Genomic DNA, 23,604 nt, shown 5'->3' with positions numbered 1-23,604 from the left:
AAAAAGCACGGTTAACGACAGGACGGAACTCGCTCAATGGCTTTAACGATCGGAAATTTGAATCCCCCTTAAATAGATCACAAGACCAGGCCCCAGTTGTAATCAGAAAGTTTTCGAGTGAACAGTTGTTGTCTCGATTGATGCATAAGGAGTTACGATCCCAGATTGTTTCATTTCAGGACCGTGCCTTATCTACTGAATCGGCGGAGACGATCACCTATACAGGACACCAGAGGTAAACGAACATTATTTTATTCCATTTCTATGGTTCTCATGACCCTGTCAGACCAGTCAATCAAAGTGTAAATATCGAATGTTAAAGTATTCTCATTATATCACAGGGGCAAGCCCCCACCCCCTTACTTGTATAAAGGTGCCTCTTGCACAAGCGAGTGGCTCTAGGCTGGGGTTTTATATGGTAAGGACTAAAATGTAGGCTATGTCCTTGAGAAATGGAGGCATCTCGTAACCCTATCAATAATAATTCGACAAAATTGATAAAGTAATGTCCATACCACACCTACAACTCAATACCATAACAGTGGTAAGATTGTGCCTGGTTGCCAAGGTGATGAACAGTTTTTCACAAAATAATAATAATAATAAAATTCAAAATTTTACTTGAACATCACTTCAAGAACTGACAAGGTAAGATTTAAGTGAAATCTAGACATATTTAAATTAAACTGTTTATTTTTAATATCATGGAATTATCTACTTACTCTGAATTACTGTGCTATGGAAATCTCTGAAACAGAATAAGTAAGAATGATATAATTTGTACACTATATTTATTTATCAAGGTTAAATCCACCTGATTGTCTTTCGTGTGGCATGCCACATGTACCACAACACGTAAACAGCTACAAATAGAACTAAAAGCTGGACAAAAAAATGACAAACCTGTAAAATGGGTTGGCTAAAAAGAAATTCATTCACATCAATAAATACAGTACATTCAAACTGCAATATCTTTCTACAACAACATAGTTTTACCACAGGAATCGTCAACAATACAGCACCAAAAAAAAAGTCACAAATAGATATTTATTTTATACAGGCTAAACAGATATCTAGATGATCATAAAGGCTACTTTTTTATACTTTTTAAAGGACATTATTATAAAATGGAAGGGATTCTAGAGCACAACACTTTATATTCACACATTTTAAAAGACACTATCTATACAATGATTGCACTTCTAAGATATATATTCTTTCTATAACAGAGTTCTCTGCAAGATTAAATAAAATTTATAACTATGCTCAATTCACTGGAACTTACAGATCTTCGTCTATTATACAAAAAATCATACAAATAATATGAAAAAGTTCCCCGACATGGTATGTAGCTTCTATATACAGGTGTAACAATTTCCCTCTAACACTTAACAAGGAAACACAAGTATTTTTTGTCCTAACTAAATATATATATATATAATTTATATATATAATATATATCATCCATGGTTCTTATATAACAATGTGTATATATATTTATATAAAATAGAAGATGAAAAATGCATAGAGTAGGATTGGGATAAAGCAAGATGTACATACACTCATGCGACCTCTACATATTGTTATTATTATGTAGATTATTACAAAGATAGTGTTTTAAAGATAGAAGTTACAAATATACACTTGTCCGATAAAAGAAACTAAATTTACCACTTTGTGCTCCAACGAGCATATAACAATCCTACTGAATGCCATAAAAATTTCATTCTATTTGTAAATCTTGTTAATCATAACAACGCATGGCATTCGCATGCATTCTTTGGTAACACTGTTGCAAGGATCATAAATTTCAAGCACCCCTTTACTCTACAAAGAAAGGTATGAAATATAAGTATTCTTTTTTTTAACAATTGTGAAATTCGGATTCTATAAGCACGTTCTGTTTTAGCAGTTGCAGCGTCGTCACTTCAGAATAACTTAGCTTGGTCCCATAGTGCTTGCTTGCTCTGAGAGATGCAAAATTAGCTGCTAGAGGAAGCAGGAATGGTGGTGGCGTGTGGACTTGAAGTACTGACAACGGTAACGTGAGACCCTACAAAACAGAATAAAAATTCTTTACAATTCACCACGTTCATGACTGATCTGTAACAGGGTGCGAAATTCTGGGGGGGATTTACCCCCAACCAACAATTTTGGCCTCAAAAATCCCCCCACCAAAAATTTCCGGGGGGGAGAGTTTTTGTTACAACAAACAAAAGACAAGCAATTACTTTTAATTTCAAATATACTGTACTAAGAATATCATCGAAAACATATACAAATTAGTGCAGTTGTGAGTGTTAAATGCTTTTTCTCTCTCAAGAGATCATTAACAAATCTACATCAATACGCATAATAAAAGTAAATAAAGAATGCAAAACAATAATAACTATGAAATCTAATTGATTTATATTAACATAAAGCAAAAACTAAATAAAAACTTACACGTAATAAAACCACTTCAACAATTTCATAATATATTAACATCTTGAACCAGTAAGTAAAGGAAGTAGTTTGCTACATTATAATATCTGATATACATAAAAGTAACAAATTTATTTATTTGTGTGTAATTAATAATAATACTACTTATAATTACTAATTTATAGGCACATATTTTTGGTAAATAAAAAGGCAAAATTTCGATACAAAAACTGGGTCAATTTCGGGTTCAAAAGCGGTAAATAAAATAAAATATTGGTGTTATAGCAGTGAAAAAATGGATGAAAAGTGGTATATAAATAGACATTTTGGTTTTAAAATTGTGAAAATAATCCTAAATTTGATTTAAAAACTACACTTATTCCACAGAATTAACATTTCACTTCTAATAGCACATTTATGTAATTATCAGAGTATTAAGTTTATTTCTGTGTAAAGGAGTCCATTTTTGATTCTCCAATATTAACAGCAGAATTAATCAATTTTCCAGGAATTGCATAACTCTCAGGATAATTCAGACCTCGGAAGGTGTCGCGTCGGTGAATAAACCCTGAATTTTGTGACAAAAGATGGTCACTGTGGTTTTTCGAAAAGAGGGGAAAATTCGAAAAAGCTGCCCTGGTGAGAGCCGAACCTTAAGGTCCCTTCATACACGGCCACTGTAAAGGGATGCTAATCCTTCAGATAAATCACACAATACAAAAAGGCATGAAAATGTTAAAAAAAAGTACATTGGACACATTGTGTTGTTATGTATGTGCTGAATGAAATTGTGACAAGCTGATGTTTGCTCTACAACTGCATTTTGTACATGGCAAATTACATCATAGAGCATTTTAACTACTTTTCATATCATGTGATTTTATCCAGTGTATATTTCAACTGTTTCCTGATGAGGACATTTAGGTCTGTGTCCAAAGGAGTTGTCAATGTTTTGAAAATTTGGAGGTAAATGGGTTAAAATGGCTGATAATTTAACTCATCTTATTGATTTCAATACATATAAAAAAACATGGTTTAGTGTAATATTCTGCAATTTTGTTGTATTTTGAAATCTACAGGGTGATTCATTCGTTGCAAGACCATGCAAATATCTCAGCTTGTTGAAAACATACAAATATTAAACATGCAGTAAAAAGAACCTTATACTTTGCGAAAGAAAGGAAAGTCAGCGGACTGTGAGTAACAATGTGTAGCTGTAACAGTGAATAGGAATGTAGCAGTGATAATTACCTGCCACATTATTGCCATTCACGGTTTTCCTTTTTGGCTGCAGTTGGTATCATTGGCTTGTGTGGAGTACAAGGTGGAGTGCACAGTTACTGGCATAAATGATTCTTTTCACTCTTGCTTTCTGTGTGAGGTTAATGCAGATGAATAGGTGAGACTGTATGCATTGAACATGAGTGTTTAAGGTTTGATACCATATTTACGCGTGTATAATGCGCACCCTGGTTGTTGATAGGGAAAAGTGACAAACAATTATGTCTCGTATATAATGCGCAGTATAATTCAGGTGCAAGAAATGGCTTTCTTAGTTGTAGGAGTTGCATGCATGAATTCCACCTGAAAAATTGTGGGACATGACCTTTAGACTTTTATATGCAGTTTTGCTCATTGCCTATTTACTTTTTCTAAAAAAAACTTCAAAATATATACGAGGGAAAGTAAAATCTTATCCACACTTTCACCATAACTTTCTTTAGGTTGACCATATTGCTTTCAGAGCTCGCGTGCTGAAAGGTTGTACTGTTGTGGTTACGTGGCCGAGGTTTCATATTAATCGCTCCATTTTTCTTTCTTTTGTAACAGAGTAAACATGACTGCTCTACTGGCAGTGTGCACCAACGCAGAACAGAGAACAATGATCCGTTTCTCTGCTCCGAAGGTGTGTCAGGGTTGATTTTCACCTTAGGCTTTCAGTACAATACGGGGACAGTGCTCTACTCCGTAGAAGTGTACACGAGTGGATCGAGAGGTTTAAAAATGACCAGGCAAGCGGGAAGCACGAAGCAGGAGCAGGACGCCCATCAAACTCCACCACTGATCGGTAGATTCAACAAGCTCAAGAGATGATCCTGATGAACAGATGGGTCACAGGGTGGCAGCCGATGAGGTGGCATGCTCTCTGCAAATTTGTCATCAGTGACATGCCTGAGGGGGAGGGAGGGTTGGTTGGGGTTAGAACCCCTCCTCTTTGGCCCAGTATTCTTAAACAAAAAAGAACGTCAACAGTAGGATAAGATGGCAAAATGAAGAACGACTACTATAAAAAGTGTACATAACCCCGTACCCTTTCGACAATTCTTGGCACGCCACTGTTAGTCATGGTTCTGTGCGCGAAATCGTCCACGACAAGCTTCAGATCACTGATCTCGGTTTTCCATTGGTGCAAATTACCAGCAGCACGGCCAGGTTTAATCTGTTACAAAAGAAAGAAATATGGAGCGAATAATATGAAACCTCGGCCACGTAACCAAAAGAGTACCACTTATCAGCATGCGAGAGCTGTGGACAGTGTGGCCAACCTAAAGAAAGTTATGGTGAAAGTGTAGATAATTTTTGACTCACCTTTGTACTTTTTCCATGACTAATGTAACATTTATTCAAGGCACATTCAGGACCATCAAATTAGCAGTTAGTAGCAAAAGCAGGAATTTACACACTCCAAATATGTCACGTTATTTGGCCAATAATATATTTTAATTATTATTTTCTTTTTCCTTGTCTTTTCTTTCATCCAAAGTACCATAACAATTAGAATGTTCCTTTATTTCGTGATGAGTTCATTTCAACGGCATTGCACATTAGTGTCGCTATCCTGAATGAAATACTGTTGCCATATTCAGAAACTACAGAATTTAAAATTTACAACAATATATAGCATAATTTTTCTTGTATGTATGCATTGCTTGCATTGTAGAATTATTTATCTTCTGCTGATATATAACATGGTAAGGTTCCGTAAACACAAAAAATCAATGCAGGTGTCACAAAATCATGGAATGACCATGTACGATTTCATGTTAGCTGTCAGAATTATTCCATGCATAATATGCACCACAGTTTTTGGGGACAAACATTTTGGATTTCAACTTATATTAATTACATCACAGACAACTATAATTACATGGTAAAGCTGTTAATTGAACTTGAAACATTCTGAAATGCATCATAATCTGTCAGTGTTGATGTCACATTTCCAACTTGCCAGAGAGAGTGAATGGATCTGCCTGAATATTGTTACCTAACAATGGGCTGAACTGGAAAACAAGAGAAGGTGGTGAATCAACAGGAACGTGGTAACGCTAAAGGGAATGCAATAATAGTGTTATTGGTTTGAGCTAATTTTGTTTCTTTCTGGTGATAGGTGAAGATAGTATTTACGAACAGAAACTTTTGTGTATTTTATTTGTTGTATTCATGTTAACTCCGTGTACTTGTGTTTTACTGGATTGTGATTTTGAAATGCTCTAAGAATTGTTCTTTCGCTTCTCCAGGCATCAAATGACAAAACTAATGACATGTGTATAAATCTGTACTTAGCTTGTGAGTTCATATTCTGTAGGACATATATGTGATTATAAAACTTTGTCTACCTTTGAGAACTGTGTTGTGTTTTAAACCCAGCAAGCCACAGAGAGTTCAATAGAGTCTCATGTTCCTAACACAAGGAGAAGCGGACTAACTTTGTGACGAGTGGTGAGACCAACTGGAAGACATTGCAATGCAGCATCGAGATTGACTCTGCATGGACAGTGGTGGTGTACATTTTCAATGCCTTGTGTAACATGAACATTATCATGGTTCAAGCTACGTATTCATATATATACGTTCTTAATAAAATACACAGTATTTGAAATATTTGCATATTTCAGTCTTGTTGCAAAAAAATAACCCTGTATGTATTGTAATATAAATGTGTGTGCGAGTTTGTGCATGCACATGTACACACACACACACACACACACACACACACCTACCTCACTCACTCACTCACTCTCTCCCGTTCTCACAAACAAAGAAACAAAAAAAGTCTGAGCAGTTTACCCTTGTTTGATAGCACCAACACATCTATGAAACTCTAATAGGTTTACATGCTTCCTTGAAATGGAGGAGCATATATACCTGCTGTTGAGCTGTTGGCTTCTGTGTTTGCTGCAGTCAGTGGGCTATTTGGTGTCAGACAGTTCTGCGCCATTAGCTTCTGACGGACCTCTCTGATTTTCAATTGCAAACTGGACTTCGTAGGAAAAATATCCGAGTGTTCCGTCTGAAACAAGATTTATATACAGTTAGTATCAGCAGTTTGGAAGCAACACATTGCATTCTTATGTTTAATCAAAATTTCCCTGACTTTTTAAAGATGTCACTGATTTTTCATGACATTCACCTCAACTTTAGGCTTTTCCCGGACTAGTTTTCATTTCCTTTGACTTCTCAGACTGAGGCAACCTGACACACAAACAAACAACATTTATAAATAGGGTTAGTCATGAAACAGTATATTTTATTATGCCTTATTTACCCACGATTTGCCATAAAAAAAGGTACATAAATTTCATACATGTCTCTGTAAAACAGTGACAGCAAAAAATCAGGCAAAGCCAGGGCTGATTCGGTAGCTCGGTAGCAATAGCATGGTATACCTGAGACCTAGGTTCGAGTCCTACTCAAGCCTGTATTTTCATTGAAATTTCTACATAGTAAATCTCCCGTGTGTGCCAAAAAGTAAGATGACAGCCTCTATGGTAAAGTGGTTATCACAGCACTACCACACCAGTGGTCCTGGGTGTGAACCCCGACCTGCGCAGGGGTGTTCCTAGGGAATGTCCCTTCATGAATTTCACCTTACCATCACTTATCCTCATTGTGATTAGCAAAGTGGCAGAAATGTGAAGAGATATAAACCAAATTAATCAAACCAAATTGTAAGGTAACATGTCTCTGTGATCCCAGGCTTTTGGAAATGGTTTTCAATTGTTCGTCTCAGAGATATTTTAGGTTAAGGCTACCATCCTGTCACCAAGCATCCTTGGTACAGCAAAATTGTTATTGTGGATTTTTTTTTTTAAAAATTACAGACTTGGAATACCTTTGTACTTTTGATTTGGATTTCTTTTTAGATAAAGCACTTACATACACTTTGAGAGCCAAAACAAACTACCTCAAATATGTATACTGGTATCTAGACAAGTTATTAAGCAACTCCAGGTTACTGCTCAGGGAATAAGCTTAGAAGATCAAGTCAAACACTGCAACACAAGACAGCAAATGCTTCCTCTATTTCTACAAAAATTTTCTTTACAAGTTATCACAGGAATGGATAAAACTTTACATATTTACAATAAAATTACAATTTCCTACCTGAAATGATGAAGTGGCCTGTGCTGTTGGAAAGAAACCATGGTCTTGAAACAACTTCATAACAAGCTGTCGCCTTTGCTCTAAAATTCGTCTGTGTCCCTTCTCAGGTTCTCTTCCTGGGGTCTTTGGAGTCCGAGGGGAACTCCCTTCTCCACTATCACCCGTTTCAGTTCCTGCTAAAAGTGTACAAAAAACAAAACTCTCACTTACAAGAAATAGCATATAGCATTGTCTGTTACATGTAGCACTACAAACTGACGTGAAATCTGTTACAGATTCGTTAAACCAGGATCCACAAACGATTCCCATACCTATTATATGTGCAAAGAGTTTATTTGCTTGCATATGTTGGCGATCATTAGTCTTTTAAGGTTTTCCTAAGTCCACATTCAGAGTTTGGGATGCCTCCCCAACATAATTTTCACACATGGCAGACATCGTTACTCATATATATTTCAAAGTCAAATAGAATGCTCATCTTGGCATCAAAATATACATTTTCAAAGTCAATAAATTCAGATAAACTATTATTTTCACAGTAGAGCTACAAGTATAGGGGTGGTGCAAAAGTAGGTTGACAGTTCACAGTATGCCAAGTAGGTTTAGCACTGCCATTTATTACAGCAGTCATAATCAACCTTCGACGTTTCCTGCCTCTGGCAGGGTCGGCATAGAAGTCAAGCCTCTCCATATTTCCTGATCTTCCACCATTCCTCTCTTTCCACGGTGTTCCAATCTTGTCCTCTTCTCCTAACACTCTCCACTATCTGCTCTTTCCACTGACATCTTCCTCTCCCTCTTGGCCTTACTCCCACTCCTTGTGCATTGTAAGCTCTTACTGGCAGCCTTTCTGACCCCATCCTCTCCATATGTCCAAACAATCTCATCTGTGCCTGATCTATCGTATCCTGAAGCTTCACCACCCCCACTGTCTGTCTGATCTCCTCATTCCTTACAGCAGTGACATTTTGTAAATCCATAGGTGTAATTGAGGTCTGGGGATCGTGGGGGCCACTTAGTGTAAAATACAAAAGACTGTCAACCTACTTTTGCACTATTGAGGTCTGGGGATCGTGGGGGCCACTCAGTGTAAAATACAAAAGACTGTCAACCTACTTTTGCACTATCCTGTATATGTTGTGGATGCTATTTTTAAAAATATGGCCGTCATTCCTCTCATAATCCTTAAATTCCTTGTGTTAGAATGTACAGTTTTGTAGTTTGTAAACTGAAATGTGTTCTTGGATTCATTGTGGTTACCTGAAGAACACTTCTTCTTGACTCCCAGTATCTTAATAACCTGAAGAAAGCCTATCATTGTCGAGATCAAATATATTCTTACTTCATTGTGAAACGTTGGTCTGCAAAAATTAAAAAAAAGGTGCTCAAAAAAAAAAAAAACTAATGTAGGAGTGCACTCCTGAATAGGGAACACATTGCACCAATTGCAATTCATTATCATGTGAACTTTTATGGGGAAGAGGCTACATTGTGTTTTACGGGCTAGTTTTGGATCATCCAATATCTTGCTCCCACACCAGAATGGGGCTTTGCAATTATGTAGCATATCCCAAGACAGTAGAAGATGAAACACAGCTAAATTGCCTTGGGGAGCAGAGTACGTACGTTTCTAGTTTAGATGCAACCCAATATCTGTCTGAGGCAACATTTTCTCAACAATGAAAAAGTCAAAAATTAAGGAAAACAATAAAAAATAGTTTTTCTTGTATGTACGCATTGCTGGCATTGTAGAATTATTTCTCATGTAATCTACGGTTATTACAAGCGTAAAAACACAGTGTTAACCATTGTTCGTTGGTTGTTCTTGTGTGTTACTTTAGCGTCTTGTTGATAATGCCTTCACTGTATCCATTCTGTCTGAAGGCTGTGCGCAGGTGTCTTATTTCCTCTTGCAGGTGCTCTGTGGCATTGATGGCGATGGCTCGGTGAAACAATGTCGAGGGTACTGTTGATTGCTGCGCTGGATGGTGAAAACTCTTGGTGTTGAGGTATAGGTCGGTGCGAGTCGGTTTCCTGTATACACTGTATACGCAGTGTCCTAAGGTCCCGTCCGGTTTGTGTATGATGTGAATGTCCAGTAATGGACATGATATGTCCGTTCATATCTGTCTCCATGGTGCATTTGATGTTCTGGTGCTGGTTGTTGAGGTGATTCAGGAATGTTTGTAGCACTGCTTCACCGTGCGGCCAGATGACAAAAGTGTCGTCTACATATCTGTAAAATGCGGAAGGTTTCTGTGGAGCGGCACTTTGCCGCTTCAAGATTCTTTAACACTGTTGGAGCAAAATTTCGCACCACATATCATTAGCCTCTTCAAACATACACTGACTTCAACATACTTCAGCTACAAGGACAAGTACTATGAACAGACCAACGGAGAGGCAATGGCATCCCCGCTCTCTCCAGCAATAACCAATTTCTTCATGGAGAACTTCGAACACGAGACACTCCGGAAACATGGAGACTTTCCGGAAATCACCTGGCTGATTGCCCGAGAAAACCTCTTCAAAAATTACTCTATTTATAGAAATATTATGAATGATATTTCAAATAAGCTTTATTTAAACAACTTAATAATCAATTTAAAGGTCTGCTTACAACTGCAACATGAGAAGAAATTCATAACCTACACTTTGTCACAGAATCACTAGGGCAAGCGAACAAAAACATGTCCAATGAACATTGACAGTTATATACTAGAACAACTTACCTCTAAATGCTTCCACATTAAAATCTGGACCAAAAAAGGTGGAACCCACTAACTTCGCAGATTTTGGGGTGGTTGAAGTTACGTCCGAGTCTGGCTCATCATCTGCAGCTGAAAGAAATCATATTCATAACTATAAACAATGCAACATGACACTTGACTTTCACTGTAACACAGCAATATTTATATTGTGCACCAATACTCTCACCCCCTTCACTAAGACAAGTATTACGCTAATTTTATCACTCAGATTAGGAAACCAACATGCACATTTTTCAGGCCAGAGCCAGATTCTGAAATATCTAGGTCATACCAATGATTTCGGGCCTCGATATTTCAGTATTATTGTTTTTCCAAAATTAAGAGTTTAAAATTTTTTGGAATTATTTTTCCTAAATTTTACTTTTCTATTTTAATTTCCACATGTCTTACATGTTTGTAACAGTTTCATATGTTGGAAACAAGTTTTGAGGAAGTTATTTTCCATTATTTTTCACAAGACAAATACCAATGTTACTACTCCCCTGCAGCCGGGTGCACCAAGGGTGAGAGCACTATCCACTTGACTTCGTGGGAACCTCATTGTTCCACATAAATATACTAGTATTGTTGTGCAGAATAGATTATTTTATTTCAGGTACCCACCAAACTGATGTATTTAGATGTAATGACAAATACAGTACATAATCATTCTGACCTTTGTATAACTAACTGTATTTTTCAAATATACAAATGGCCAATGTTTAGAGCATATTTTTTTAAGTATTTATATTTCAAACAAGTATCTGTTGTCACAAGAATACCTGAAAGCTGAGAGAGAGAGAGAGAGAGAAAGAATACTACCCTAATACTTAAATTCATAGCACAACTTGTGACACAAATACAGGAGGGACAGCCAAAAAATAAGTTGCACTTGCCGTTGGAAAGAGACATTTTAAAGAACGTGGCTGGGAACACTGCTCCCAGTTCCTTTGAAAAGGTGGAGTTAACCTGTGGCTCTTAGGGATCAAATGTTATAAGTGGTGAAAATGTCATGTCAGTTGGAAGTGCCGTCCAAACTGGAAGTGTGCAGAGTGACTCGCTTTCTGTGGGCAAGAAGGTGTAACCGTACTGAGATTCATTGCCAACTGCATGAAGTGTACAGTGATAAAGTTGATTTCGAATCAGGCGATCGCAAAATGGTGTGCACTGTTGAAGACTACTACCAGAAAGAAGGCCGTGAACTGCAAAGAGGAATAATGTTGAACAAGTTAATGAACTGATTCATAGTCCAGAAGGCCTCCCCGATGGCGCAGTGGTAGCGTCGTTACCTTGTAATCAAGGGGTCCCGGGTTCGATTCCCGGTGGAGGCACATAGTGGTTCGGATCCCACTTTAAACTGTAGGCCCAGTCCCGATTAGCCTTACTGTGCATAAAGTGGACTTAAAACAACAAATCAATCCACTCCAATCATAGTCCAGAACTAGCACCTGCGATTTTCATGTCTTTGAGCCTATGAAAGAAGAACTTGTGAAGTGGAGGTATCATTCAGATGAAGAAGTTAAAACTGCAACGAATGGTTATCGAAAGTTGGATGGGAATTCTTGAAACAAGGTACAGAGAAACTTGTATCTTGCTATGACAAATGTTTACACAAAATTTGTGATTATGTAGAAATGTAGTTTTGGTAGTATACTTTCATGTAAATTCAAGAACTGTTGTCCATATTCCATATGCTATTTCTTTCATGCTAGTGCAACTAACTTTTTGATTGACCCACATATAATAATTGCATGCGACTTTTATGAAAATTTACTACATTCACCTATCGATTTCAGTGAATGGTGATGATGAATCACGGAAATTGTTAGGTGAATTTCTTTGCAAAAGTACCAAAGAATCATTAATATATTTGTGTAAGAAAAAGACACAAATACTATTAATACTTTCATTACAAAAATAATGAAAGAAGCAGAGAGGCTGAGAATTTCAGGCTTCCGTAGTTTCTTCACTCTATCATCTACTCACTTGATGTTCTGCTTTTCTTGCGGTAACTTTGCACGAACACTCGCGGACTGGAAGGAACGGACAATGCACTTGGTGACTGGCATTCTTCAGGTTTGAATTCCGGCAACGACGAAAACTTCTGTTCAAAGTTAACTTGTTCCAGAACCCTGAAAAAAGGAATACATGCAAAAATTAACATTTTGGATAATATATATTAGGGATCTGACAAATTAATCTATCAGAATTAGTGGGCATGCAAAGATAGCTGTGGATTGATTGCATGGTTCAAACAAAGGGAAGTTTGATTTGATATATGTCGAGTGTACAGGGTGGAGCAGAAGTTAGTTTACCCACACACAAATTCAAGTTTATGTACAAAATTCAAGTATACATACAAAATACAAGTAGATACACAAGATTCCAGGTTCAGTGCTTTTGTTCAAAGTGTTCTCCATTGTTTGCAATACATTGTGTGCAACAATCAACAACAGAATTGCAAATAGAATGCAGTAAACTTGTATCATTGTTGATGAAATGAAACGCATTGATAATTGAGTCTTTCAGTGCATCCAAATCTGCCGGTGATGATGAGTATACAATATCCTTAACAATTCCCCACAAAACAAAATTGCATAGCGTCAAATCACAAGAACGTGCAGGCCAATCAATGTTATCACACGGTGTCCTATCCACTCTTCAAATGTGTCATCTAAAAAAAATCGAACATCACGTCCATAATGTGGAGGAACTCCATCTTGCTGCAATACAAAACAGTGGGTTGTTTTCAAGTTCAACTAACACATCATCTTTCTTTTTTAAAGAACTGAAACATGTAGATCCTCAATGATCACAATTTTGTAGCCTGATCTGTGCTGAATGAAATGAGGCATGATTCAGAACTATACTATCCTCCTTTTCCTTCTCCATGCATTGTGCTCTTGCAGTATTGGGAGTGCTTCACTGTTTCCTTTCTATTCTGTTCTTGGTCATCTTTTTCATCTCTTGGAATGTGTTTCAGCATGTCCCCCAATCCCTTCCTTCTGATCTTGTCTCCAGAAATGCCTAAGGGTGATTTCACACTGAAGCAACAGGCGACAAGCAACAAGCGACACATATTGCTTGGAAGCGAACCCTCAGTAATCAATTGAACCTTTCGAACTAAAGAAACATGATAAGCTACACGTGTCGCTCGGAATGGCTGTTTTCTCAATACCGTTCATCGTGTTGCCTCAGTTCATGGTTTGCTCATGTATGGTGAATGTATTGCTTTAGACTGAAAGGGCTCTTGTCGCTCGTCTCTTGCCACTTTGGAGTGAATTCTGCATGTCTCATTGCCTGTCGCTTGTGGCATCCTGATTACATGACCAAACCACTTCACCTGACTTTCAACAAGTTGTTTTTCAATTAATGTTTGTTCCAGCTCTAATTTTGATCTCTGTCTCTTCATATTTTACCAACTAGTTTCTTAGCACTTCATTTCTACTGTTGAAATGTTGTTAATTTCCTTTCCTTTCATTGGGCAGCTTCCATTTCCATATACAGGGTGGTGCAGAAGTCAGTTTACCCAAAAAGCACATTGATAATATATTACAATAGTGTATGTCCTTCTTGTGCTAAGTAATATTTTTTAGGTATACGGTTGGTAACATTGTCTTGTGACACTGGGAACAATGCACTCGTTATTCTTTTGTCGACAGTTGAGTCTCTGGCTTCTTGTAGTGTGGTTGTTTGTTGTTTGCAAGCAAGTTCTGGTCTGTGACGTGTCGAAAACTGCAATGGCACATAAGTACACAACAGAACAGCGTGTGTGCATGCTTCAATTGTGGTGGAAACATGATAAGGATACAACCGAAGTGCTGGCAGGTTTTCGTGCCAAGTTTCCTGATGTGCCTTCACCAACACAGCAACAAGTGTGGAAACTGAACAAAAAATTTGAACAAAGTGTTGCAGATGAACCAAGGTCTGGTCAAAGCTAACTCTTCCTGAGCCTTTCTGAGGTAGTTATTTGCCAACTCCCTTCCCCTCAATATTGGTTGATATGCACTTAAAATAATCCCTATGCTGAACATAATGTCTTTCCACTTGCAAAACTTCTGACATAGATAAGAAAAGCAGTGTAGTTAAAAGCTATGCACAGACGTGCACATTTAAAAGTTTGGGGCTCCCCTCACCTCCTATTCAACAAAATTAGTAAACACAAAGCTCAAGTAACAATACAAACAACAATCTCCAGAACAAACAAGGATGCAGTATGTACCCAAAGTCACATGTTAAAATATATCACCTCATGGCACACAAATGTGTCATTTGGCTTGGCACCAGAATACACAGGCCAAAACTAAATATATTTTTGAGTTTCAAGAACGAGCTTTATGAATAAAATGACTTTACCTGTCCATTCCATCTTCAACATTCTTCTTGAAGAAGCTCTTCTTGGTGCTTGGTGAAGATGGAACTTCGTTAGATGGATTCATTGCATCTGACTTCTCATCCTCTTGGTTTGGAGTGCCATCAGATGAAGAAGATGCTGTTGACGATAAAGATGATGACACACACACACATTGATTCACAGTGATAATAAAAAATATTTACTGTGCATGGCTGAGTCATAACTGATATAATAGTAGGTTGTGATGTGCCATAGTCTGTTTTAAGTCAATGTTTAGATGTACTGTCTAGACATAATTTACAATCTTGTTTTGAAGAAAAAGTGTCACCTTCATGGTCTTGCATATTCAGCTGAAAACAATTCTATTTGCACCTAAAAGTTCTCATGCTGGTCAGTCAGTAGGGCATCTGACTGCCATGCAGGAGACCAGGGTTCGATTCCCGGTGTGGGTGATCATCCAAGGGCGTAATTTATCCAGCCTTGTCCAGACATAAAGCAGCTCTGGGGCTCACTCAGCCTCAAATCAATGGGTACCTGGGAGCTAAAGATGGCTGGAGTATGGTGCTGATCACATCACCTCCAAAATGGCAAGAGCGAGAAAATGTGAGTCCCTTAACAACCCCCCCCCCCCCCATATATAGCCTTAATGTGCCTTCATGGCATGGTGCTATGTGCACAGCGAACTTCACCCTTATCTTTTACAGCAAAGTTTCACTAGTGCCGAGATACCAATTCTAATGTTTCGGCCAATACTGGTATCATAAAATATAGGTTCAATTTTATTTGCAGACACTGGCCATCAACCTTTGCGGCAGAGTGATTCGCACAGTACACTATGATGTCAGGGGTCCCAGGTTTGAATCCCGGCTGCCCCTTCAACAATTTCATGACATGAGATATTTGAGTCTATGTTCAAAGACTGGTAAAAAGTTAGCACTTATGGGTATACTTTTGCCGTCCTCCTGATTGAAGTGTTTAGAGTGTGGTAATTGCATATAGGGGGTACGGACGTTGCAAGGGACAGTCAAATTAAAACCTTAATTTGTTTTCTTTTTTATCTGGTAGATTCTTGCATGTAGAGTTGCACAAGTTTGCTGCCTACATCCATTGCTGATCCACATATATTTTCAAGTCTCGAGTTAGCGGTTGTATACCTCAAGAACAAGAATCTTTGGGATGCATGCACAGTCACTTATGACCCATTGCAAAGGCAATTCCACCCATCTGCCTGCGAACTGAAGCCATTGCCGTACTTTTCCCTCCATTTGTAATCATAAAGAGAGATATTGAATTTTCATTTGCCAGAGAATTTCTGAAAGTTTTAGGCTTTCAGAGGGCAAGAGACCACTGCTCTTCACTGGTGCATGTGTGTCAAGGATGCACCATCTTTAAAAATGGCGAAAATGGTGTTGTGAAGCTCATTTGATCAGTGTTGCATCCTTGAGGTCGTTTTGTAAATAACAGTTGATACCTGATGTAAATTTGACCTAACAGTCTGTCATATAATTTTTATCAGACTTTTAAGGTTTACGTTCGACTCTCCCTCGTACTTTACTGCCCATTTTTCGCCCCTGAAAATTACAACCACTTCTTCTTCTCACCTTTGGACTGCCTCCTCTGCAAAGGAGCCCTTCCCAGTTGGGCAGGCGTAGGAGCCAAAACAAACTCTTCAGAAGTTGACCCATAATCCACACAGTAACTATCTCCATGAGATGATAAAGTTACTCGTGGTGAAGATGGAATGCAATTCTGAAACAGAGAGAAAAAAATATACAAGATTATGAGGTAAGAAAAGAGAACAATGAAATAAAATCAGGGCAAGAAATACTGATAAAAAACTAAATCAAAACTTTGTGACATTCTCATGAGGGAAATCTACAATAATAATTTTCAAAAAAACAGGTATGGAAGTTTCCATAATATACGAGGCATGTCAGGAAAGTAAAGATACAACGGATATATATGTATCTTAGGGGAAATATGTAGGGCAAAAGTTGACAACACTGACAGTAACCTTGATCCTTACTCTTTCCAGTAGCGGTCATTCGGCAGTGCTGCACTGAGTCTTGTGTGAATCACATGTGCTGGAAATGGCTGCGGTGATAAAGAATCCAGCCTATTGCGAAGTGCTGACTGTGATGGGGTTCCCCAGGCAAAAGGCTAATGTCCAGCCGACATTCACATCAAATTGTGGCAGTTTATGGGAACATTATGAATCGTCCAAATGTGATGACGTAGTGTTGTGCCTTTGTTGACGATGAATGTCTGCTGGTTATTTGCCTCTTTCTTGGAGAAACTGTATCAGAGCCCACACTTCGCATTTGGTGGGATTCTTTATTGCCGCAGCGATATCCAGCACATGTGACTCACAAAAGACTCACCACAGCATTGCCGAATGAACGCTACTGGAAAGAGTAAGGATCAACGTTCTTATCAGTGTTGTCAACTTTTGCCCTACATATTTTCCCTAAGATACATATCTGTTGTATCTTTACTTTCCTGACACGCCTCATACCAAAAGGAAGTAAGTCCTGACACACATCGTACCAAAAGGAAGCAAGTACACAGGGTGTCTACCAAAATACCAAATCCACAATTCATGACCTTTTTTCATTTTTCTTAACCTTTATTTATATGACTCCTACATAGGTAAAGTTGGAAATTAAGCATTTAAGGAAATAAATCTTTTTCATGATAACCCCCAACCAAAGGCCAGTTAAGATGAAAACTGAAGCTGTATTTAACAAGACAATTAGACTTGTTTATCTATTAATGCATGCTGTACTACATTTGGGAGACAAGCGAGGCTCGTGTTGTCATCCCTATATATTTGTGATCGACTCTTCATCCATTTTATGTTACCACCATTCATCCTCATCTTCGCGATTAGCCTAAAGGGCAGAAAAGTGAAATAAAGTAAACTAAATCAATTAATCAGTCCTTGTGCTAGCAAAAATTCTTGACCACAAGTATAATTTCTTTACTTAATAATTGACTTTTTGACCTACTTGTTGATTTATTTACTTTTTCTTGACTGGTAGACATCGTGGTACATACTTACCTACATGCCAAGCAATAGTGTCCCCCCAAAAAAAGGGGGGAGGGAGGGAGGGAGAGAGACAAACACACACTATTGAAAGTAGGGCGGAGCTAGGTATTGGTATCAGAAAGTGTTGGTTGAAAGTTAATCACTGATACTGGCAAATGATTTTCTGGAGCGTCTTTCAGAGGCGGCAAAAAATGACGAATAACAGTTTCAAGGAGTCTAAATATCCTGGAAATTATGCAAAATGCAAAATTTTCTTTATTTTTGCAACAACACTGTGGGGGAAAGTTGATTTTGTGATTAAATAATTATCTCATATGAAAATATGAACATTTAAAATTAAAACTACGCTATGACACAACTAAAATGGAAAATGTATATATTAAAATTAATGAATGCTCTTAACTACTTTGACTAACTAACTAACGGCCGTGTGCACCAACGCAGATTATTTCGAAGTTCAGATGAACGAGACCAATTTTAATCCACTCTAATGAACTTTGTTTAAAGATTTGCATTGCACCAACGAAAATCAAAGTTCACGAGATTCCATTCAACTGATCCGAGATTAATTTGTAAGGCTATACCTGATTGATTGGCTAAAAAAAAAATTACAATCAACCGCATAGAGTAGTGTGATGTGTTAAAGTATCAACATGTAGGAGAAGAAAGTAATTCAAGCCGCAAACTTATCTGAATTTGATAAATGTACTGACCAACCTTGTTGACGAGTACAAGGATGTAGTATAGTGTAAAGAAATAATAATATTAAAAAAGAACTGACAGAAGGAGAAGGAGAAAGCATGGAACCTTCTTCTACGGGACCTTAATGCCTTACGAAATGCATTCAATTTTGAAAGAACAGCGTACGCTGAACCTTGCACGCTCAATAGAGATATTATTATTACTGTACTGTGGTAAGTATTTAGTATTTGAATTTTTCATTTCTTAATTCTTATATATTTATATTGTCATGTCGTGTAAATAGCCAGTAACATGTATTTTCGTAAATTTACACAATCATATTTCCAACACCATGTAGCAATATCGTAACATTGCTCTGTTCTAATTTACCTTGCACTTGCATGTAATATATGACATTTATTTTAATATATGTTTTGTGTTCTAGGATAGAAAGTACAGTATTTAGAAACATTACGACTTTGCACCACAGAACCACAAATTATTATTATTATTTTGGCAGTTTTTAGTTTACACAGTTATCGAATTATCAGCATTGTACATCCAATCTCTAGCATTTGAACGCCCTCGATATCACTTTCCACTCTTTTTATATTCAACAACTGCCTGCAGTCGAAGCGTCAGTAATGTGAACCAGGATCAGACACCAAAACGGTGGTGAATGGTCGATCAGAAGATAAACTCGTTTTGATATTCCCAGATCACGATCAAGTGTTGAACCGTCTTCCTGCAATGGAATTTTCCAGTGATCCTTTCCCGATCCAAGTTTAAAATATGATCTTCGTTCGTTCACATGGCCATAACTCTCTATACTAAGGTGCAAGCTATCTTGACAGTGATTGTGTACAGCTGATCGAGGGTTAGGTCGGGTGGGAGGTGGGGGGTAGCAAGGACTGCTCGACTTCTGACACCCTTTCAATGTTGCCAAACTTACATGGAAAAAAGGTCAATTGAGTTCGAGTGCGTCTGTTGTGTACGTTGTTTGTACCGAAATGAAGGGCAAAACCGTACATAGTGAGAGCCAAGAGGTGATTTCGAATGTTGTTAAATTTTTTGACAACGCAGTGAGAAAAGGAAGTTACACGTTTCCAGTTAATCAAACTACAAAGCGTGCGGCGGCTGCAGTTCAAATGTCGGACACTTTCATTAAGAAAATTAGAAAGGAAGGAAATTCCGGGGGGAAATTTACGACACCAGGTAAGCACATGTCTGCCGAAAAGCGTAGAATTGTTGTAGACGACTTTGACAAGTGTTTGATTAGAAGAACTATTGGTAATTTTTATACGGTTGAACATGAAGTGCCAACAGTAAAAAAAGTGCTTTCGAAATTAAAGAAAGAAATTAATTTTCGGGGTAGTCGTGAAACTCTTCGCAACATTATTTGCAATGACTTAGGATTATATAGTATTATATAGTATATAATATATATATATATATATATATATATATATAAATCAAAGAAGGTAAAAGGAAACACTCACCGGACAGTAGGAAAATTCAAAATTTTCGCTAATTTATAGCATCATCAGTGTGAGAAGAAACAGAAGACGGAACCGGAAGTTGGGGACCTGCAGAGTTGCCAGGTCCCCATTGAAGAAGAAGCGGTGCGTAGAACGAAAAAAACACTGTTTCGTCACCAGGCTCGTCGTAAACTGTGAGTGGGTAGGATGAGTTGGGCGGGAGGGTGGGTGAGGGTTGGGCATTACTGGTTGGCCTTGTTCAGGCCAGGTGGAGTGGTTGCACTCATGGCCGATATATAGGCCCTCTCCCATCTTTTGTTCTGTTCGCAAAAGATGGGAGAGGGCCTATATATCGGCCATGAGTGCAACCACTCCACCTGGCCTGAACAAGGCCAACCAGTAATGCCCAACCCTCACCCACCCTCCCGCCCAACTCATCCTACCCACTCACAGTTTACGACGAGCCTGGTGACGAAACAGTGTTTTTTTCGTTCTACGCACCGCTTCTTCTTCAATGGGGACCTGGCAACTCTGCAGGACCCCAACTTCCGGTTCCGTCTTCTGTTTCTTCTCACACTGATGATGCTATAAATTAGCGAAAATTTTGAATTTTCCTACTGTCCGGTGAGTGTTTCCTTTTACCTTATTTGATTTTTATATATATATATATATATATATATATACAGGAATAGGGTTAGAAATGGTGCCAGAAGGGCGGATAAATACAAATAATGAAGGAGACAGTAAACACTTACCACACGAATAGAAATAATTCAATATTTCGCGATCTGAGTCGCATTTTCAAGACGGTAGATAAAAGATCGACGACACTTTGAGTAGAGGCACAGAATACTGACCGTAGCGTCTCTACGGTCAGTGTTGCGAGAAACAGTTGAAAGGAAACACGAAATACTTTAGCCAGTGTTTACTGTCAGGTGGGTGGGTAGTTTCGGGGAGGAGAGGAAAGAGTTACTGGTTGGCTAGGTTGAGTCCGGGGGGTATAGTGGCGTGCATGCCTGCTATATAGGCCCTTTCCCATCGCCTGCGGAAAGATGTGTCAGAGCGGGGGGGTAAAAGGTGGATGATGGCAACACGGAAGCAGTTATTGAAGGTGGTGTTATGGCTGTTGGTGTGGATGGCAACTGTGAAATCGGAGTTTTGGGTGGAGGAACGGTGATTATTTATCCTTAGATTCAAGGGGGTGGAGGTTTCGCCTAGGTAGAAGTTGCCGCAGATTTGACAGATGAGGGTGAACTCACCTGCCGCTGTAGGGATCAGGAGGGTGGGGGAGGTGATGAGTATGGGGGGGCGACGGAAGACGACCCTGGGTTTTTCCCGAAAGATGTCTCTGGTCTCGGGATCGCTGTGCAGGATGGGGAGGAGGGAGTGGAGGGTATGTCTGATTTTCATAATGTGAGGGTGGTATTGGGTGATCAGAGTTGGAGGGTTGGTTTTGGGTTGTTTGGTGCGGTTGTGGGAGTTAGCTCTAGTGATTTGTTTGTTGATGAGGGTGGAGGGGTAGCCACGGTTGGTTAGGGCTTGGTGCAGGCGTAGGTTGTAGTTTTGGCGGGATGAGGGGGATGAGTTGAGGCGCTGGCCTCTGAGGGCTAGGGAAAATGGGATGGCTTTTTTGGTGTGGTAGGGGTGTGAGCTGGAGTAGTGGAGATACTGGAGGTGGTTGGTTGGTTTGATATGTATGGATGTTTCCAAGTGGTCTCCCACAATGTGGATGTCCACATCGAGGAAGGTCACTTGGTCTTTGGAGTGGAACCAGGTGAATTTGAGGGTGCTGAACTCATTGAGTCGGTTTAGGAATGTTGTGAGGGAGGGTTCGCCATGTGTCCAGAGGAGAAAAATGTCATCAATGAATCTAGCCAGAGGAGTGGTTTCAGTTGCTGGGAGTCAAGGAATTCCTGTTCCAGCCTGCCCATGAACAGGTTGGCATAAGAGGGGGCCATGCGGGTACCCATAGCTGTGCCACGTATCTGCAGGTAATGTTGGTCACCGAAGCAGAAGTTGTTGCAGGTAAGTACAAGGTTGGCTAGTTGAATCAGGAAGTGAGTGCTGGGATTGTGGGGTTTGGGTCGGCTGTTAAGGAATGATTCCGTGGCACGGAGGCCATGGGCATGGGGAATATTGGTGTAAAGGGATGTGACATCAACTGTTGTGAGGATGGTGTTGGGTGGTAGGGATGGTAAGTTTTGGATGATGTTGAGGAGGTGGTTGGTGTCACGGAGGTAGGAGGGCAGGGCTTGGACGAGGGGTTGGAGGTGAGAGTCTAGGAAGGCTGAAATGCGTTCAGTGGGTGAATTGTAGCTGGACACAATGGGTCTCCCGGGGTTGTTAGGTTTGTGAATTTTCGGGAGGAGGTAGAAAGTGGGGGTGCGGGGGTTGTCAGGTATGAGTGAGGAGATGGTGGAATTGGATAGGCCTTCAGGGGGTCCTCGGGAGAGGACAAAATCCCGAATTTTGTCTAGGTGTGTGGTAGATGAATCAACCGTGGTGGGCTTGTAGGTCAATGAATCAGAGAGTTGACGGGAGGCTTCCGCCACGTAGTCAGAGGAGTTCATGACTACTGTGGTGGACCCTTTATCAGCGGGGAGGATTTTGATGTCTGGGTTGTTGCGGAGGGACCGGAGGGCTTGGTGCTGGGCTGGGGTTAGATTGTGGTGGGAAGAGGGGTTTTGGAGGTATGTACTGTCGGAAACATTGTTGACAACAGAGGTGATGTATCTTTCGAGGGGGTGGTTGTTGGGGAGGGAGGGGGGATCATGGGGGGAAGGGGGGCAGAATTGGAGGAGACTGGGATGTATGTCAGAAGGATTAGCTTTGGAGGGGGGATTCTTGGCCCAAAAGTATGTCCACCTAAGTCTGCGGGCGAAAGTTTGTATGTCAAATAATAGCCGGAAATTGTTAGGGGTGGAGGCTGGGGAGAAGGTAAGACCTTTGGAAAGTACGTCAATTTCGGTGGTGGTGAGGTTGTGGTTGGAAAGGTTCAAGATGAAGGTGCAGTCAGTGGGTGGTTGGGGGTGAGGAATGTCAGTATGCTGGGGGGATCTTTTGTCCGAGGACTGGTGCTCTGCTGTGGTGTGGTGGGAGGGAGGGGCAGGGTTAGAGATGGTAGGTTGGGGTGGAGTGGGTAGCGGCAAGGGTGGGTCTGGAAGTAAGGGACATGTGGTTTTGGGTTGGTGTTGTGGTGGGAGGGGGAGGGGGAGGGTGCATCCTGCATTCAGGGCTTGTCTGCAGAGAATGGAAAGTTTTTGCAGGTGTTTTTGGTTCAGGTTGTGGGCAATGGACTGGGAGAGGTTCCAGAGTGTGTTTATTTGGTTGTTGTTGTTGCCTGGGGTCAGTAGGAGGATTTTGGTGAGGGACTGGATGGAAATCGAGAGTTCTCGAGTCCGGCGGAGCTGTGATTTGTACATGGTTAGGGTTAGTTCGGCAGCAAAATTTATCGCTAGGGGGCGAATATTGGGTTGAATATCG

The 23,604-nt window shown here is 39.6% G+C and overlaps 1 protein-coding gene across 7 annotated transcripts in view; it reads right to left on the bottom strand.

The window, feature by feature from the left end:
• Positions 1–774: 774 nt before the first annotated feature.
• The window catches only part of cic (Putative transcription factor capicua), a 99,657-nt gene continuing 76,827 nt past the window's right edge, over positions 775–23,604 (bottom strand). For 6 of the 7 annotated variants that reach the window (XM_083124922.1, XM_083124921.1, XM_083124926.1 and 3 more), the window contains exons 19-25: positions 16,515–16,662; positions 14,916–15,051; positions 12,546–12,691; positions 10,542–10,649; positions 7,810–7,985; positions 6,571–6,715; positions 775–2,053 (exon numbers count right to left, since the gene is read on the bottom strand). In XM_083124922.1, the coding sequence (XP_082981048.1) occupies positions 1,983–2,053; positions 6,571–6,715; positions 7,810–7,985; positions 10,542–10,649; positions 12,546–12,691; positions 14,916–15,051; positions 16,515–16,662 (930 nt within the window). In that variant the 3' untranslated portion in view covers positions 775–1,982. Of the gene's footprint in view, positions 2,054–6,492; positions 6,716–7,809; positions 7,986–10,541; positions 10,650–12,545; positions 12,692–14,915; positions 15,052–16,514; positions 16,663–23,604 lie in introns of all 7 variants that reach the window. The other variant, XM_083124927.1, reaches the window with a different exon arrangement.

Source organism: Lepisma saccharinum, chromosome 7, assembly GCF_977018435.1.
Source record: "Lepisma saccharinum chromosome 7, izLepSacc3.1, whole genome shotgun sequence".
Lineage (NCBI taxonomy): Eukaryota > Metazoa > Arthropoda > Insecta > Zygentoma > Lepismatidae > Lepisma > Lepisma saccharinum.
Note: the sequence above shows the minus strand (reverse complement) of the source record. Positions and strands in the feature narration are given on the sequence as shown.